Consider the following 13,983-nt stretch of genomic DNA (forward strand, 5'->3'; position numbering starts at 1 on the left):
CTGATACAGAGTACAGAGAGAAGTGTATTGTCCTCCTTTTTTCCTTCCCTGAACATGGCTCAACATTTTAAATGACCTCATATGTATAATTTTTTGTATAATTTTTCTTGCCTTCTCAATGAGTGGGATGAAGGGATAGAAAAAATTTGAGATGGAAAATAAAAATAAAACTATTTTTTAAGAATTTATTAGAGGGGGCAGCTAGATGGCGCAGTGGATAGAGCACCGGCCCTGGAGTCAGGAGTACCTGAGTTCAAATCCGGCCTCAGACACTTAACACTAGCTGTGTGACCCTGGGCAAGTCACTTAACCCCAATTGCCTCACTAAAATTAAAAAAAAAAAAAAAAGAATTTATTAGAGGGAGTAGCTAGGTGGTACAGTAGATAAAGCACTAGCCCTGGATTCAGGAGGACCCGAATTCAAATCTGACCTCAGACACTTGACACTAGCTGTGTCTGAGCAAGTCTCTTAACTCTCATTGCCCCACCAAAAAAAAAAAAAGAAAAAAGTTTATTGGAGATCTACAGGGATCTGAATCCATGTTCCTGGCATCAATTTCTAGTGGGCAGAAGTAAAGGGAAAATGGACATAGTGAGGTAAATTAAACGAACCTGACATTCTCAAATTTAACTACCAGTCTTAGTAGAGGTCCTACAGTAAGTTTTATTTTCATCATAAATATAATATATGCTTTTCTTTCCCTCTCCACAGCAAGGAATTTGAGTTGCTTAGTTATTCTAGTTCAAAAGTGTCTTTGTTGTACTAAGAGGACACAATATAAGCTCCATTAAGAGTCTCAGGACTGGGGGCAGCTAGGTGGCACAGTGGATAAAGCACTGGCCCTGGATTCAGGAGGACCTGAGTTCAAATCCGGCCTCAGACACTTTGACACTTACTAGTTGTGTGACTCTGGGCAAGTCACTTAACCCTCATTGCCCTGCCCAAAAAAAAAAATTATTAAAAAAATTTTGTCTCAGGACTAAAGAATTAATAAATTAACAAAGAACTAATAGTTCTGCCATACTCTGTTCTGGTTAGATCAGATCTGTAGAAGAACTATGTTCATTTCTGGGGACTACATTTTAATAAGTGGGAAAGTTTCTTCACTAGGGTGTTAAGGGCTAAAATTCTAGCTAGTCTCTCTAAAATATCTAATGAGTGGTCGCCAATAAATTATAAGCTTTAGCAAGAGTTAGACTTTTAAGCATTTATTAAGGAGAATAAGAATTTGGTAAAGAGAGAGAAAGGCCTAGATTCCTATCTATTAAAGGGAGAGCACATTTCTAGCTCTGCTCTCCACCAGAGTCCAAAGGAAAAAGAGAGTGAGCGCCAGTCTCTTCCTTCCTCCTCCCACTAGTCCGCGTCACTTCCTGATGCCAAAGAAAAGACTCCTGGTCTTGCCCTCAAAGACCTTCGCTTCATGGGTGGAACTCTTCTACAGTAAGTCTCCAGCAGGTGGTGTCATTCCAATCGTTACAAGGGCAGCAAGGTTAATGAAAGAGACTCTAACCGTGAACCTCCAGTCACGAAGATCAGCTAAAGGAACCAAGGATGCTTAGCTTGGAAAAGCAAGTGTGGTAGGCTAACCTTCAAGTATATAAGGGCACACTGTTAAATGAACATGATTAAGGAGAAGGGTCAGAATTCCAGATATAGGAAACAACATGAACAACAATACATAGAGACAAAAAAGGGTAGGATGAGAATGAGGAACAGAGAAGGAGCCCAGGTGGGCTGTAACATCGAGTATGTGAAGGGAAATCATCTAAAAGGCTGGAAAGGCAGATCAGAGATATCCTATGGTGGACCTTTAATGCAAAGACAAAAAAGCATATACTTTATCAAGAAGGCAACTGAGAGCTACTGAAAGTACTTGAACTGATGAATGATATGACTGGATGAGTATATTATCATGTCAGAATGTCAACAGGCAATCATGATATCACAAGACTTATGTGAAAACCAGGTTTATAAGAAAAATGAACATGCGTGTGAAACCCAAAAGGTTCCCTGATTTTACAGGAGTTCACAGTTTTATAGCAGCAGGACAAAGAGAGGAGGGGATACCAGGAAAGAACGTGACATGGTGGGGGAAGAGTGCAGCAAAAGTGGGGAGGAGACCACTCCCTATGGGGAGAAGGTGATGACTAAAGTTTCTTTCTTTTCCCTTGGGAACTGCTAGAGTATGAAGACTGGAGGGTCTGCTTATCTACAAAGGACCCCTGCTGCACATGTATTATCCCAGCCTGGCACAGACTAGCTGGTGCCTACCTTGCCTCCCAAGTACACACAGGGAGTCCAGCTTAGGATGCAAAAACAAAGTATGTCAGCTCAGGTGTCAGGTGGAACTTCATCCTTGACACATTCTGGATCCAGTGTTTCTGGAAAATACGGCAACTCAAAAAGACAAGTTCAGGGGACCACTTAACAAGAAGCGGTGTGAAAGACAGATTGAAGAGATTTGGTTCAAGACCGATTATGAAGCAACTAGTCCACTAAAAGTAATTGCTCAATAAATATTCAAGTTGTGTATGCGAGGGGAAAATAATAGCTTTCTCCTTGGCCTCAATAACATTTTAACACTATCTAAGCCACTAGATAACTCAAAGAAGCCTAGAACTGGGACTTTACAAATTATTGAGGGAAGCTTGTGGCAAAAGAAATTAAGAGTTTTGTTTAAAGCCCCACAACTAGTCAGAAGAGGCAAGATAGAGCTCCTGACTCCCAAATCCAGGAGATGAAACTTCCTCTAACATGTCTAAGTACAATATTTTGGCAATGATCAATATTAACTTAAGGTTGGCACACAAATCTCCATCACTCTGGAGTCTTCGTGTGCCAATTTAGACTTTCTGTAGACTTATATCTATTACAAACAATCCAAATTGTATTTTATTTGTTTTGAGATTAAAAGTAAATATGGGGGCAGCTAGGTGACACAGTGGATGAAGCACCAGCCCTGGATTCAGGAGGACCCGAGTTCAAGTCCAGCCTCAGACACTTGACACTAACTAGCTGTGTGACCCTAGGCAAGTCATTTAACCCTCATTGCCCCGCAAAAAAAAGAAAAGAAAAACAAAAAGAAAAAGTAAATATGGCTTTTCTCTGTGGAATCACCCTGTACAGAGAGCCTGAAAACCGGTGGGCCTTCAAGGTCCTCATTGCTGCACAGTACAGTGGGGCCCAGATCCACATGCTGTCCACACATCTCCACTTCTACTTTGGTCAGGCCAACCGCACCCCCTAATTCCTCCACAGATTTCATGCTGGCAAGGGTGATGATGAATTCTGTATGTTTGAAAGCAACACACACAGGGCAGCTAGGTGCCTCAGTGGATAAAGCACCATCCTTGGACTCAGGAAGAACTGAGTTCAAATCCATCCTCAGACACTTGACACTTACCATCTGTGTGACCTTGGGCAAGTCACTTAACCCTCATTGCCCCACAAGGAAGGAAAAAAAAAGAAAAAGAAAGAAAGCAACACACTATGTGAGTAATGCTGAGCTTCGAGGTTCTACTCCAGAGGCAATGGCTCAGGGGATGCAGTGGATGAGCTTTGCTGACAATGATTGTTCCTCTAGCCAATACATGGGTGTTCCCCACAGTCAGCATCATGCACCACAACAAATAGGCCAGAGAAAACGCCAAAGAGGAGGTGAGGTGAGTTCTGGGGCTCCTAGATGCCTAACTGAACACTCAGACTTTGCTGGGGGGGGGAATGTGTGACTCTGGCTGACATCACAGTTGTATGCACCCTCTTGTGGCTCTATAAGCAGGTCCTAAAGCCATCTTTCTGTCAGACCTATCCCAAAATCAACCACTGGTTCCTCACCTGTATTCACCAGCCCCAGTTCAGGGTGAATATCGGGAGAGGTGAAGCTCTGGGAGAAGAGGGCACAGTTTGATGCTAAAAGTTTGTGAAGAGTCAGCCCAAGAAGGAGACCCCCAAGAAAAGGGAAGGAAGAGCAAGAAGATAACAAAAGGCCCAGGTAGAGCAGAAGGAAGAGAATATGGCTGCAATCCCTGGCTCCAAGGAGGAAATGGATGAGTGAGAGCTGGCTCTGGCCAGAGAGTCAAGGATCCCTTTGCCCACCTGCCCAAGAGTACCTTTGTGTTGGATCAGTTTACTTCTGGAAGCACTTTGTCAGTGACGTTGGTCCCTGTGATATGCCAAGTATCACTTCCCCCAGGAACTCAGCCAGACCTTTGAGTTGCAACCTCAACACTGGCATGTGCCAGGCCTGAACAAGCTGAGAAAGAACACCTTTGCCAGTGTCATCCTTTTTGGCACCAACAGTAGCAGCACCATTTCTGGAGTCTGGGTTTTCTGGGGCCAGGAACTTGCCTTCTCATTAAGTCCAGACCAGCAGGTAGATTATGAGTTCTCCACATGGTATAAGCTGGATCCTGGCAGTGAGGAGGTCTAGACAATGGTCAAAGAGTATTTCTCCTGGAAGGGGGCTTCCAGCATGTGGCCAAACCAATCAGAGCAAGATCTTCAAGTAAACATCCCCTCCTAGTACCACCACCTAGCTACCTACCTTCCTCCTCTGTAGGGAGGTTCCAGTCATTAAATGAAACTGAACAGAGAAACACTAGCCCACCTCACCCCACCCCCCACCAAAAAAGTAAATACAATTTTAACACTAGCTCAAAGAATGACAGAGTGGAAACCATGACTTTGGAGTAAAAAGACTCAGGCTCACAACTTTTCTGGGCCTCATTTTCAACAATCCGATGATCCTAAAGCATTACCACAAATATTAATATATACAGATTTCCTTTAAACTGCTGGCACAAGCAGAGATCTAGCTGTCAATTTTCATTGTTCTTTAGGTACAATTAATTTCAAAGTAGCAGTGACATGATGATGGTGATAATGACAATGACATCACATTTTACAGTTTATAAAACCCATGTGGGTTTGTAGTAAAACAAACTAAAGGCAGAAAATCAAGAAAAAGAAGAGTCTTCAAGGAGATAAAGTAAAAATGAGTAAGAGAAGCAGACCTGGTAGAGGGTACCATAATATGAATGCTGACTGGCCATGTGTATAGCTATGTGGAAGGTAAGACAACACTGCTAGGAATTAAGTAGGTTAAATAGGAACTCATTTAGAAATTTAGAAATGAGAAAATAGCCAAAGTCATATGGCTAGTATCAAGAACCCAGGTCTCTGGCGCCAAGTCCAGAAGCCTTTGTTATTGGATGTTGGCTACAATACACATTAAGGAAACCCAAGTATTTTGGATAACAATTAGCCAACCTGATAAGTATCATTTTACAACATCTAGGATTTCCTACCTTTGGAGCTATAGTTTCCTTTGTCACTGGTTTCACAGTAGCCGTAGACTTCACTTCTCTTACGACATTTGTGGCTTTGGTTTTTTTCACAAGTACTTTGGTTTTCTCAACTTTCTATGATTAAAAAAAGTTATGGCCTTAATGTTAATGTCCAGTTTTTCTAATAATTAAAAAGTGTGCAAAGACATACAAATTTGTAATAAAATTACCTTGGCTACTTGCGTTCCCCTGGTTGTAACTTTATTTCCAATTTCTTCCAGAGCAGCTCTTCTAACAGTAACTTGCATTGTAGCTTTTGAATTAATTCCTTTCTTGACATCCTCCAAACCATTAGATACCTAAAGAAAAGATCATTTAAGCTTTACAGTTGAAAATCATTTAAAATGCTCCAAGGAGGGGCAGCTAAGTAGTGCAGTGGATAAAGCACAGGCCCTGGATTAAGGAGGACCTGAGTTCGAATCTGGCTCCAGATACTTGACACTTACTAGCTGTGTGACCCTAGGCAAGTCACTTAACCCTCAATGCCCCAACCAAAAATAAATAAATAAAAATTTTAAATTTAAAAAAAATGAAATGCTCCAAGGGACTGAAAACTGTGTAATTATAATGTTCTTTAAAATGAGAAAATATCCTCCTTAATTTTTTGGAGGGGGGTGAAATATATCAAATAATATTTCATTTCATTAAAATCAGCTGTTTTATTGATCATTTGGTTAAATTATTATTTTCTCTTCTCTTTTACTCTACCTTTTTTTTTTTTTAAAACAAGAGATGGTGTTCAAGGTTGGGGGAAGGTAGAAGGGCATATTCAGAAGAGAAAGTGATATAAGAAATGGCCTTTTGCCTCAGTAGTCTATGTTAAAGAGTTCCTTACATTACGAGGATATTTTGAGGATTCAATCAGGTGTAAGGATATAGAACGTTGTGGACACAATCTTGTCCTCATACTAGGGGAGACAACATATTGATGGAGGGTGGAGCCAAGATGGTAGAGAAAACGCAGGGACTTGCCTGAACTCTCCCAAATTCCCCTCCAAACAACTTTAAAATAATGCCTCAACAATTTTAAACTATGCCCAAAGGGTTTTGGGGATGTACATACCCTTTGACCCAGCAATACCACTACTAGGTCTGTATCCCAAAGAGATGATAAAAAAGGGAAAAGGACCCACATGTACAAAAATACTTATATAATATTTCTGATATTATTTATTATAATATTTATAATTCTTTGTGGTGGCAAAGAACTGGAAATCAAGGGGATACCCATAGATGGGGGATTGGCTGAACGAGTTGTGGTACATGACTGTAACGGAATATTATTGTGCTATAAGAAATGATGAGCAGGCAAATTTCAGAAAAAACATGGAAAGACTTAAGTGGACTGATGCTGAGTGAATTGAGAAGACCCAGGAGAACATTGTACACAGTAACAGCAACAGTGTGTGATGATCAACTGTGAAAGACTTTGCTTTTCTCAGCTATATAATGATCCAAGATATTTCCAAAGGACTCATGATGAAAAATGCTGTCCACATCCAAAGAAAAGAACTGTGGAATCTGAATACAGATTGAACCACAGTATTTTTACTATTTTTTGTTTGTTTTTTTTTCCTTTCTTGAGGTTTTTCCCTTTTGTTTTAATTCTTCTTTCATAACATGACTAATGTAGAAATAAGTTTAGTAAGACTATACATATATAATCCATATCGGATTGCTTAATATCTTGGGGAGGGTAGAGGCAAGGGAGGGAGAGAAAAAAATTTGGAACTCAAAATCTTATAAAAATGAATGTTGGGGCAGCTAGATGGCGTAGTGGATAGAGCACCGGCCCTGGAGTCAGGAGTACCTGAGTTCAAATCTGGCCTCAGACACTTAACACTTACTAGCTGTGTGACCCCAGGCAATTCACTTAACCCCAATTGCCTCACGAAAAAAAAAAAAGAAAAGGAAAATGAATGTTGGGGGCAGCTAGGTGGCACAGTGGATAAAGCACCAGCCCTGGATTCAGGAGAACCTGAGTTCAAATCCAGCCTCAGATACTTGACACTTACTAGCTGTGTAACCCTGGGCAAGTCAATTAACCCTCATTGCCCTGCAAAAAAAAAGAAAAAGGAAAAAAAATGAATGATGAAAACTATCTTTATATGTAACTGGGAAAAAAATAAAATACTATTAAGGATAAAAAAAATTTTAAATAAAATAATGATTCAAAATGAATTCTAGAGCAGTAGAACCCACAAAAAAGGAATGAGGTGAAACAATTTTCTAGTCCAATATAACTTAGAAGGTTGGCAGGAAAGATATGTCATACCAGGGTGAGAGTGGAACACAGTCCAGCACAGGCTGCCCCAGGCAAGCCAGCAGCAAAGCACCAGGTATCCACACTAGACAGCCAAGAGCAGTCACACTAGGTACAAGCCAGCAGTAGGCCTTAGAAGCAACTGAACTGGCAACTTCCAGAACTTTCAGGTCACACATGGTAAGGGGCTGGACAAGTGGCCAGAATGAGATTACAGGATCTCTTTGCTATTACTGGGCTTAGGACTCTGTTGCATTGCCCATATGTAGTTCTGAATTGCAATCCCAAGGTGAAGAAAAGCACTAAGACACCACAGCTTGCAGAAGCAGGGGAGCAGGGACCCTGGTCAGAGTTCCAGGATGAAGAAGAGTGCTTGTGAAAACTCACAGACCAGAGCTGAGGCCAGGAGAACAGTAAATACACCTCTCCTTAAATCATACCCCCAGAACTAGCTCTAAAAACAGCTACACAAAAGACCCTGAAGTTTGGAACAGTGCCCCCTCCACCCCAAGAGCAGAGTCCCACTTTAACATCAAGTTAAAAGTAAAAAAATAGACTGGGAAAATGTGCAAACAACAAAAAACAGAACTTGACCAAAGAAAGTTACAATGGGGAGAGAGAAGATCAAAACACAAACTCAAAAGAAAACAATAAAGTTAAAACTGCTACATGCAAAGCCTCAAAGAAAAATGTGAATTGGTCTCAGGCCCCAGAAGAATTCCTGCAAACGTTCAAAAGGGATTTTTAAAATCAAAGAAGAGAGGTAAGGAAAAATTGGGGAAAGAAATGAGCGTGGTACAAGAAAGTCATGAAAAAATCGTGAACAGCTTAGTAAAGGAGGCATATAAAAATACTAAAGAAAATAATATATTAAAAAAAACAGAATAGGGGCAGCTAGGTGGTGCAATAGATAGAGCACCGGCCCTGGAGTCAGGAGTACCTGAGTTCAAATCCGGCCTCAGACACTTAACACTTACAAGCTATATGACCCTGGGCAAGTCACTTAACCCCAATTGCCTCACTAAAAAAAAAAAAAAAAAGAAGAAGTATAATAGGCCAAATGGAAAAGGTATAAAAATTCCCTGAAGAAAGGAATTCATGAAAAATTAGGATTAGGCAAGTGGAAGCTTATAATTCCATAAGACAACAAGAAACAATCAAACAAAATCAAAAGAATGAAAAAATAGAAGAAAATGTGAAATATCAAAAAAAAAAAAAAACTGACCTGAAAAACAGATCAAAGAGAAAAATTTAAGAATTATTGGACTACCTGAAAGCTCAAAAAATGAATCTAGCAATCATCTTTCAAGAAAATGTCAAGGATTATACATATATAGCCTATATCAGATTGCTTTATATCTTGGGGAGGTGGGAGGGGAGAGGGAAGGAAGGATGGGAGAAAAATTTGGAACTAAAAATCTATTGAAAACAAATGTTGAAAACTATTTTTACATGTAACTAGAAAATAATAAACTGTTTTTATGATTAAAAAAACTTTTTAAGAAAAGAAATTATCAAGGAAAACTACTCTGATATTCCAGAACCAAAGGGTAAAATACAAAGAATCCACTGATTAACTCCTGAAAAAGATCACAAAATAAAAACTCCTAGGAATATTAGAGCCGAATTCCAGAGTTCCCAGATAAGGAGAAAATATTGTAAACAGCCAGAAAGAAACAATTCAAATATTGTAGAGCCAAAGTCAAGATAACACAAGATTTAGAAGCTTCTACATTAGAGGACTGAAGAGCTTAAAACATGAGGGCAAAGGAGATAAAATAGCAAAACTGGGTATAATCCTTCAGAGGAAAAATGGATATTTAATTAAATAGAAGATTTTCAAGCATTCCTAATGAAAAGATTAGAGCTGAATAGAAAATCTGACTTTCAAATACAAGACTTAAGAGAAGCATAAAAAGATAAATAGGAAGAAGAAATCATAAGGAATTCAATAAGGTTAAACTGTTTACATTCCTACATGAGAAGATTATACTTCTAACTCCTAAGAACTTCCTCATTATTAGAAAGAGTATACAAAGAGAGTCTGGTTGTAAGTTTAATATAATGGGATGATATCTAAAAAAATTAAATAAAGGGGTGAGAAAGGAATGCACTGGGAGAGGCAGAATGTGATAAATTATCTCACATATAAAAGAGTTGTGAAAGAGCTTTTATAGTGGAGGGGAATATGGAGCTTTTGGGAGTGGGGGGGCACTGGAACCATATTCTCATCAGAATTGGCTCAAAGAGGGAAAAATAACATATCATCAGTTGGGTATAGAAATCTCTCTTACCCTATAGGAAGGTAAGAGACAGGGTTAAGAGAAGGAGGTGAGTAGGTTTAGCTATAGAAAGAAGGGTAGATTAGAAGAGACAGGAGGCAGAAGCAAAACACTTTTGTGGATGTACAGGGTGAAAAGGAGAAAGGGAGGTAGGTGGCACAGTGAATAAAGCACCCACCCTGAATTCAGGAGTACCTGAGTTCAAATTCAGCCTCAGACATTTAACACTTACTTACTCGCTGTGTGACCCTGGGCAAGTCACTTAATCCTCACTGCCCAGCCCCCCTCCCCCCCCAAAAAAGAGAGAGAGAAAGGGAGGGATAGAGAAAGAGTGAGAGAGAGAAATGGAGAAAATAGGGTAGAGGGAAATACAGTCACCATAACTGTGAAAAAAATGTTTACAGCAAGTTTCTCTGATAAAGGCCACATTTCTCAAATATATTTAGATAAGTGAGTCAAATTTATAAGAATACAAGTCATTCCCCAATTGAAAAAATGGTCAAAGGATATAAACAGACAGCTTTCAGATGAAGTAATAAAATCTATCTCTAGACAAATGAAAAACTTTTAAATCACTATTTTTGTTTGTTTTTGCAGGGCAATGAGGATTAAGGACTTGCCCAGGGTCACACAGTTTGTGAGTGTCAAGTAACTGAGGTCAGATTTGAACTCAGGTCCTCCTGCATCCAGGGCCAGTGCTTTATCCACTGCACCACCTAAATCACTGTCCCCTCTAAATCACTATTGATTAGAGAAATGCATTAAGCAACTTTGAGGTATTACCCCATACCTATCAGATTGGTTAATATGACAGAAAAGGAAAATGACAAATGTTGGGGACATAAGAAGATTGAGACACTAATGCACTGTTGTTGGAGTTGTGAACTGATTCAACCATTATGGAGAACAATTTAGAATTAAGCCTATGGGACTATAAAATTGCATACCCTGTGGTTCAGTCCTAGATCTGTATCACAAAGAAAGAGAGAATTTGGAACAAGATCTTTTTAAAAGAACATTAACATTTGCTTTTACACATAATTTGAAAAAAAAGGAAATAAATTAAAAGCATAGTACCTGACATAGATGATTAGATAGATGAATGTAGATATGTAGGTATAGAGACAGACACATACAAGCATGTTGATATTCCCTCAACTACCCTAACTTCCTGATTCCTCTATCTCAAACCTATAATCCTAATATTTTGCCTTTACTTGGGTTCTACTTTCATCAAGAATTCCAAAATTCCTTTTTCTCATCATAATCTTCCATTACTCAAAACGTCTTCATGCTCTGTCCCTTCTAAATCTATTGATTCTCACTATGACCTCAAGCTCTCCATCCCATAGTACTTCTCTGTGTAATTTAAAATTCTAAACGTGGGTCCTAATCTGTTCCCCCAGTTTTGGGGGAAACTGACTAAAATCACTGATAAAACACGTTTAGTTTTTTAAGGGTTCATTGAAAGATAGAAAGAGAAAGATTGAGAACAGAATTCCTACAGTCTGGCAATCCTATCTTTCCTCAACTCCTCTCTCTTCCTCTGCCGCCACTGCCACCAGGGTGAAGTAAGGAACCCAAACCTTTGACTCTTCACTCTCACTCACCACACATAATTAACCAACTGCTAAAATTTATCATTCTTTTGCCAAATTTTTCACATTTGTTCCTTTATCTTTACTTACACAACTGCCATTTTCTCGGGCCCTCATCACTTCTTTAGTGGACTAGTGCAATAGCCTCCTAATTATTCTCCCTACCTCACTCCACACTCTATACAGCTGCCCAAATGGTTTTCCTAAAGCATCAGTCATTCACTCATCAGTCAGTGAACAAGCATTTATTTACCTACTCAGAGCTCAACACAGTGTTAAGAGCAGGGTGGACAAAAGAAAGGCAAAGATGCAGTTCCTGACCGCAAGGAATGCCTTGAGCCCTTCCTCATCCAGCTATTAGTCACCCAGACTCAGTACCATTCTAATAAAGGGGGAAGAGAAGAAGCATTTAATAAGAGCCACACACTTAATTTAATATGTGCCAAGCACTGTATTAAATAAATTTATAATAGCTTATTTGATTCTCATTGCAACCTTGGTAGTTATATGCTCCATTTTACAGAACACTGAGGCAGAGAAAAGATAAGTGATTTGCACAGGGTCACACATCTAATAAGTGTCTGAGGCTGGATTTGAACTCAGGTCTTTCTGATTCCAGGCCTAGCACTCAAAGAGGGGGACGATATGCAAATAAATAAATAAATAAAATGCATATACAATGAGAATGGAAAGTATTATCAGAGACAAGGTCCTAGGGGCAGAGAAAATGGGATTTTGAATCTTGAAGGAAGTCAGGGAAGTCAACAAGCAGAGATAAAGAGAGTAAGCCATATAATCATGGGAAATAGTGCAAAGGCACAGAACAGAGAGATGGAAGCATTGCTCATGAGAAACGGCAAGGATGTGAAGCAGGTTAAAAAAGGACAGGGAGGGGAGTAGAGTGTAAGAAGACTGGAAAGGTAGGAAGGGACCAGGGTGTAAGGAACTTTAAATGCCTACTGGGTTTTGTAATTTGATCCTGAGGGCAATAGGAAGACACTAGAGTCAGGAGAGTAACATGGTCTGACTTGTGCTTTAGGAAAATCACCGGCGAATGAATGAAGGCTGGATTGGAGAGGGGAGAGACTAGTAGCAGGAAGACACCCCCCTGCCCCAGGCAATTGCAATCATCCTGATCGGAGGAGCCTGTACTAGAGTGGCGACAGTGTCAGATGGCACAGGGGGGCCGGGCACCGGAGATGCCACGAAGGAAGGCTGGACGCCTGAGCTAAGTGGGAGTGAGTAGAAGATGACACCAAGGTTGTGCGCCTGCACTGCAGACCTAGTCAAAGAGAATGCGAAGGAAAACCACGAGAGCAGTGTCCCCAAAACCTAGAGAAGGTCCCAGGGCTCTGAAGGAGATGAGTTGGGATTCCAACCCAGATCCTCCCACTCCAGCTCCTGGGCACTCTCCACAAAATGACGTCGCCTCCACCGAATGATGGGGACTCTAGGGTCAAGATATGACTGGGAGGGCCCTACGTCAGCAGCCCCCTCGCCCCCAGGGACGGAACGAGTGGGGGAAGGCAGCCCGCCTGGGGACGTCCTCGCCGGTGGCAGGGGCAAAGAAATCGCCACCACGCCGCTGACTCACCGCGGGGCGTCGGAACAGCGCCATGGGGCCCGGGACAGGCCAGAGCAGGAGCCGCGGGGTCTCGGAGAGACTGAGAGAAGCGACACGACCCCACCGCCTGGTCCCAGGATCACGCTGCAGTCGCCGCCTCCCAACCCTACGCCTGGAATTCAAATACCGCAGCACTCGCGCTCTCATTGGCCCTTGTGCCCGGCCATACGCTCTTCTGATTGGACGTGCCAATCGGACACACTTCCCCCACGACATGTTGATAGGCTGTTTTCGGGGACCCGTTGGGCTCACATAGCAATTAGGGATAGTTTTCGACCATATATATGAGTTTTTTAAATTTTAAAAATACATTTTTTTAAATCAAAAAGTGGTTGAGAGGAAATAGAAACAATGGATCTGAATCGAACGACGGAAATTTAAAACTGGAAAGCGATCCATCCATTTGTATAAATCCAAATCCTGATAACACCTCGCGATGTTTCTACCAGATTGGGCGGAAGCTAGGGCCGCGGAGCATTCTGGGAGTTTCTTTTCCTTCCTCTGTGGCCTGAGCCGGAAATCGGAGCTTACAATCCTGAGTGCTCTTTCCTAAAATGTTTGGTTACCCTTTTGTCGTAGCATCGGGGAATCCAATGGTGATGGTAGGCTGTGGCCCCTTTATTAGCCCCGCCTGGGACAAAGGCGGAAGGAAGAAGGCTCGTGGGGAGCCCACCTGTGCCTCCCTGACACCCCAGCCCACCCTCATTTGCGTTACTTCCCTACCCCCGTGCGAAAGCAGGAAATTGGAAACACGCATCAGGGACCCTTTTCCTTGTAGAAAATATCCAGGCCTGAGAAGGGATGCAAAGGATGGAAAGAGCTGAGAGAAGTGCCGCTCGAAGATTCCAATAAGATTCCTCTCCCCAGCAA

The 13,983-nt window shown here is 41.2% G+C and overlaps 1 protein-coding gene across 1 annotated transcript in view; it reads right to left on the reverse strand.

Annotated features, from left to right (window-relative positions):
* The window catches only part of CCNB2 (cyclin B2), a 28,525-nt gene extending 15,214 nt beyond the window's left edge, over positions 1-13,311 (reverse strand). Inside the window, exons 1-3 of the mRNA XM_043980131.1 lie at positions 13,084-13,311; positions 5,517-5,645; positions 5,308-5,421 (exon numbers count right to left, since the gene is read on the reverse strand). Coding sequence (XP_043836066.1) covers positions 5,308-5,421; positions 5,517-5,645; positions 13,084-13,260 — 420 coding nt within the window. The 5' untranslated portion in view covers positions 13,261-13,311. The remainder of the gene's footprint in view (positions 1-5,307; positions 5,422-5,516; positions 5,646-13,083) is intronic.
* Positions 13,312-13,983: the final 672 nt, after the last annotated feature.

This window comes from Dromiciops gliroides, chromosome 2, assembly GCF_019393635.1.
Source record: "Dromiciops gliroides isolate mDroGli1 chromosome 2, mDroGli1.pri, whole genome shotgun sequence".
Taxonomy (NCBI): Eukaryota; Metazoa; Chordata; class Mammalia; order Microbiotheria; family Microbiotheriidae; genus Dromiciops; species Dromiciops gliroides.